Genomic DNA, 6,000 nt, shown 5'->3' on the forward strand with positions numbered 1-6,000 from the left:
GGCCGCTTCCGACTCCCACATGGAGCCGACTGGGCCTCTGGAAACTCAAGGTATTGGACACTTGGAAATCATTCCCTCAGATGGGTCCGGAGTCGCTGAGCAGGCATCGGCTTCTGAGGGTGTCTTCAGACCTACACAACTATATATTAAGCCATCTTCAGCTTCAAAGACTAAAGCAGCTCTAAAGACAAAGAAACAAGTACAGCGTTCTCCTTCTCAGACTTCCATGCCTAAAAAACAGATGCTCAAAATGGCCGAAGACCTAATTAGTTTGATCAGGGGCTCCCATCCCCCTCCTGATAAGAGGCCTAGGCAAGAGACAGAGTATGATTCTTCTGATCAGGTTTCTATTTCCTCTGATTCCTCTTCTGAACAGGATTACTCCATGCTTCCCTATGAGGATTCTGATGCTGAAGAATCCATTCCTTCAGCCTCTCCTCCTGAGGATTATTCTTTTGGGGAAACCCTGCATACCATGAGGGAGCATTTCCACTGGGAGAGCCAAGATTATTCTGAATCTAAGAAAAGGCTCAGAGACTTTCTGCTACTTCCTCAGCACAGACCCCTTGCTATTCCACCTGTTCTGGATATTATAGATGATGTATTTTCAGAGTCCGTCCTCTCCCCTGACTCTCTACCCCCTGCCCCTGCTAAGCCAGACAGGTACTACAGGGTCCCGGATTCTCATAAATTCCTATATAAAAACCCATCTGCTGACACAGAAACTATATCTCAGGGTCCCAAAGGGGTTAAAGCTTCCACTGCAAAAAACCCTGACCCCTCTGATAGGGATTCTAGGGCTCTAGACAGATGGGGGAAAAAAGTCTACACTTCTGCTACCCTGGCTGTAAGGGCTTTAAATTGTCAGTTTCATATGCTTAAATATCAGCAATATTTAATGTCACTGCTTAAACAGAAATTGTTGACAAATATTGAATATTCAGAGAACAAGGAATTGCAGGATTTATTGTATGCGGCTGAACAAGTGGGAAAGCATACTTTGCAATGTGGTTATGATTCACTGGAGGCCTCTTGCAGGGCTGCTGTTACAGGTTCTGTTATTAGAAGGCATGCTTGGTTAAAGGAACAGAATCTGCCTGATCATGTTAAAGCAAAATTATTAGATGCACCATTACAGCATGATACTTTGTTTGGTACTAAAGCAGAAGAGGTGTTGAAAAAAATGGAGGATAAAGCAAAATCCATGCAGACAGTCAAGGATTTCTTACAGGTACAGTCACCCAGGTTTAGCAGGAACTGGCCCTCTAATAATTGGTCCTTTCCATTGTCAGACAGACCACAAAGAGGCAGATACAGGCATCCCAGAGGCAGATCTCAGCCCCAAGGCTCATACAGGCCTAAACAAATGGGGTGCTCCTACCTCCAAAAGCAGAGAAGGCAAATCACAACCTTACAGGAAACAGTCCCAATGACTTTCCTCTACCACATCCAAACAATTTTCTTTTGGCAGCCCCCTTAGGGGGAAAACTAGCACTTTATTCATCAAATTGGCAAATGGTTAACCAAGACAAATGGGTCCTGAACATAGTGTTCCAAGGCTACAGGTTCCATTTTCACACCCTACCAAGGTCAAAAGGTATGCCAGACCTGCAACACAGTCAATGGGCAGAGGCACAAAAACAAATTACAGCCCTCATGGACATGAGGGCCATTCAGCAACTACCACAACAAGAGCAGGGGCAAGGATTTTACTCCAGATGTTTTCTAGTACCCAGAAAGGACAAAACCTGGAGACCAATACTGGATCTGTCAATTTTAAATACGTTTCTGGAAGTTCCAAAATTCAAGATATTGACTCTACAGCAGCTACTGCCCTTGCTGGGCAAGAAGGCTTGGCTTGTAACTTTGGACCTAAAAGAGGCATACCTGCATGTCCCAGTCAGACAATCTTGCAGAAGATACCTCAGATTCATAGCTGGCTCAATGCATTACCAATTCTCTGCACTGCCCTTTGGCTTATCTACTGCGCCCAGGGTCTTCACAAAATGCCTGGCACCAGTAATTGCACTTTGCAGACAAAAAGGAATTCAAATATATCCCTACTTGGACGACTGCCTTATTCAAGCAGAGAACAAAGACATTCTTCTGATGCATCTGGCGTTTGTAAAAAGATTATTAATTGGCCTAGGGTACACAGTAAACGAAAATAAATAAAAACTGGTGCCCTCTCAAGAGATAATATTCCTGGATGCAAGCTTAAATTCAACTGCCCAGATGGCTTATCTCATGCCAGACAAACAAAAGCAACTGACTACTTACTTCAAGAAATTGGCAACAAAAACCCACTTATCTGCAAGGAAAATCCTGCAGGCCTTGGGTTTCATGGTATCTTGCATTCTACTAATTCCATATGCCAGACTGCATATGAGGAAACTACAATGGTACCTAAAAAGTGTTTGGACTCAGCATTGCCACAGCCTGGAGACAGTAATTGCACTCATTCCCTGCCTGCAACAGGAGTTTCAATGGTGGGCAGAAGCCTGTCACCACAACAAGGGTCTTTCATTCAGCTTACCCACAGCCAGACAGACACCGACAATGGATGCATCAGATTATGCCTGGGGGGGCCTCATATGGCAGGAAAATGTATTCAGTGCACATGGCCTGCAAACCAGATGCATCTTCACATCAATCAAAAAGAGATGCTAGCTGTTCAAAATGCCCTGACAGCTTTCAAGGACCTGCCTCATCCAGGACAGTTACTGATAAAGACAGACAACACTACGGTCATGTGGTACATAAACAAGCAGGGAGATACACATTCCTACCCCCTCTGCAGACAAGCAATGACCTTATGGGACACAGCATTGGCTTTTCAAGTTTACCTGCAAGCACAATTCCTGCCAAGAAAAACAAATGCTCTGGCAGACGAACGAAGCAGAAACCTCATGGATCACCACGAATGGAAACTGGATCCACAAGTCTTCATCATGATAATAAGGAAATGGGGATGCCCAGACATAATCTATTTGCCTCCCCTCACAACTGCCAATTGCAGAGATTTTGCACAAGGATTTATCACAAGCAAGCATGGAAAGTGGATGCCCTATCCTTCAGCTGGAAAAATTTAACGGTATATGCTTTTCCCCCACTGCCTCTCCTTCCCAGGGTACTCTTAAAGGTCAGACAAGAGAAGCCAAAAATGATACTGATTGCACCAGACTGGCCACATCAGCACTAGTACCCAATCCTAAAGAGCTTGTCTCAAGGTCCAGCATGGATATTGCCTCAAACCTCTCACTTGCTGACCCAACAAAACAATCAGATCCTGCACAGCCAACTCAGGACCTTAAATCTGGCAGCATGGCGGATAATGTAGCCATTCAGAACACTCCTCTTTCAAAAGCTGTTACGGATGTTATCTTGGGAGGCCAGGAGGCGCAGTACTAGAAAATCTTATGCAGAAAAATGGAAGAGATTCTGTGCTTGGAACCAGGAACAAGGCATTGACACGTGTGTACCAAATATCCCTCAGATTTTACAATACCTAACTGAGATGCTGAACAAAGGCCTTTCTTTCCCATCAGTTAAGATTCATGCCTCTGCTATTTCAGCCCATTACAATATGGAACCACCTATCTTTTCTCATCTTTTAATAAGGCAGTACCTCAGAGGGGCCAACAACATTAGGCCTCCAAGGAGAGCACCAATTCCGGCCTGGGACCTCAATTATGTTTTGGAAAAACTCACACTGCCTCCTTTTGAGCCAGCACCAACAGCAGATATAAAATTCTTATCCTGGAAAACAGCTCTGCTCCTAGCAATAACCTCTGCAAGGCGAGTCTCAGAGTTACAAGCACTCATGGCTGTGGAACCTTTCATCATTTTTCATGCAGACAGGGTTTCTCTGAGGACAAACCCTACATTTATGCCTAAAGTGGTATCCAGTATGGCCCTTAACCAAACCATTCACTTGCCAACCTTTTATCCTAATCCACAGAACATGGGTGAGAAAATTCTACATTCTTTGGACATACACAGGCGGTTACGCTTCTACTTGGACAGAACTAAAGCTTTCAGAAAGACTGAGCAACTTTGTGTCATATGCTGCAGGATCACAAGGATAGGCGATCTCAAAACAGACTATTTCTAAATGGATAGGCCATTGCATCCATTTCTGCTATTTTCAACATAGCAAATCAGTGCCTAAGGGCATTAGGCCTCATTCCACCAGAGCAGCAGCCTTCCTCAGAGGAGTACCAACCAAAGGTATCTTGGAGGCTGCAACTTGGAGTTCAGTGCACACCTTCACAAAACACTACCACTTACCTTTTTACTCCCAAGTCCAGAGCAGGCTTTGCCACTGCAGTTCTGCAGGGCCTCATAGCCTCTCCTAAATCCATTTAGCCCTGCCACCCTTCCTCAGCTTTGGGATTCAACCCAAGAGTAATGACTGCAACAGTGAAACACGATGAACATAGTACAGTTGTGTACCTACCATAAATGTAGATGTTCGAGTGTATTCACTGTTGCAGTCCAGGTTACCCACCCACCATCCCCCTTTTCTTTGCTGGGACTTATCTGCACTTCTCTATCCTATACAACCTATTTGGTGTATTTGCTTGTAGATGAAGGAAATGTTATTTTTGTGCATGTATTTTTATTGGCATAGTTTTCAGCCTACCAATTTGGGGGCACCTGACATCTGGGGCAAGAAAAACTGAAGAAAATGATGGCTGCATCTTTTATACCCCTGGCGCACTGACGTCAGGAAAGAGGCGACAGCATCCAATGCCGGACCTAGACTTTGGAATTCTGGCCGACTGAGGGTAGCCTGCCAGCAGGATAACCCAAGAGTAATGACTGCAACAGTGAATACACTCTAACATCTACATTTATGGTAGGTACACAACTGTACTTTCCCTTTCTTGTAGTGCACAACCTGGTATTTTAGGACTCTAGCTTCCCTCTCCTGAGAGGCAAGAAAGCTCTTAATTTTGGTGCCCACATTTCTGCATTTATGCCAGCATGCTGTTGTGCCTTCTTGGATGTCCAGGTGTGTGGAAGGTGCCATGAAGCTTTGGATACTAGGCGGATGTCCAGACCTTGATAAGATGCATTCCAAATTGCTTAGGTTACTGTGTACTGTCATGATAGGTTTGCATATGCAACTATACTTTGTGTGTTGCATATTGTACATAGTAAAACCCCCCCTTTTTTTTTTTAAACAGGAACGTGATGTTGAAAGAAAAAAAATTGAAGACTTGATTGAAGAGAACCTGACCCTGGAAATGGCTCAGAAACAGAGCATGGATGAATCATTGCACCTTGGCTGGGAACTGGAACAGCTCTCTAAGACCAGTGAAATACTGGAAGGTAAGGTAGTGTTTGAAAGAGTAGTTAAAATATGTTGCTTTGTATAGCCCAGCAATGTTGTGAAGTATTACATCAGTAGTTCCCAAACTTTTTCGATTCTTGGCTCCTTTGCTGAATCCAGGTTTTCCCAAGGTGCCCCCCCCCCCCCCCCCCCCAGCGGGGTGAGTACAAAGTGCATATTTCATTTATTTATTTGACATTTGTTTAACGAGGATGCCCGACTGGATTAGGAGACCTGGGGAGAAAAGCTCAAAAGTACAATAAAAAGACAATTACCAAAAAAAGTGTACATTCTGCTCAACAGCATAACACTGATCTACTATGGTTGAGAGGTAAGCAAACCTATTGGCAACCTTATAAACTTTTAGACGGGGATGAAGCTTCTGACTACTCTCCAGAGGGAGTGAGATTAAATAGTGCCTTGGGGTCTGGAAGATACAGGGACGAGGGGGTTGGGAGTTCATTTATCCTAGGCCAGGTGTAGGATGTTAGCGGTCCAGATAGTGAGCTGCACGCAACCAGTGGCTGTACATCTGGGGAATTTGGGCTTGGCAATCCCATGCTGGTGACAGTAGCCATCATGGGACATATGTGTGGGAAAGCATGGAGTGCTCCCACTGTGATGTGGGTGCTCACATGAGCTATCAGCGGCAGGACTGAAAA

At 44.6% G+C, this 6,000-nt stretch overlaps 1 protein-coding gene across 4 annotated transcripts in view; it reads left to right on the forward strand.

The window, feature by feature from the left end:
• CCDC88A (coiled-coil domain containing 88A) overlaps positions 1-6,000 on the forward strand; it is a 4,373,054-nt gene that overhangs the window by 2,193,702 nt on the left and 2,173,352 nt on the right. For all 4 annotated transcript variants that reach the window (XM_044055294.1, XM_044055285.1, XM_044055303.1 and 1 more), the window contains exon 12: positions 5,193-5,337. In XM_044055294.1, the coding sequence (XP_043911229.1) occupies positions 5,193-5,337 (145 nt within the window). The remainder of the gene's footprint in view (positions 1-5,192; positions 5,338-6,000) is intronic.

Source organism: Protopterus annectens, chromosome 1.part2, assembly GCF_019279795.1.
Source record: "Protopterus annectens isolate FY-2018-M chromosome 1.part2, PAN1.0, whole genome shotgun sequence".
NCBI lineage: Eukaryota > Metazoa > Chordata > Ceratodontiformes > Protopteridae > Protopterus > Protopterus annectens.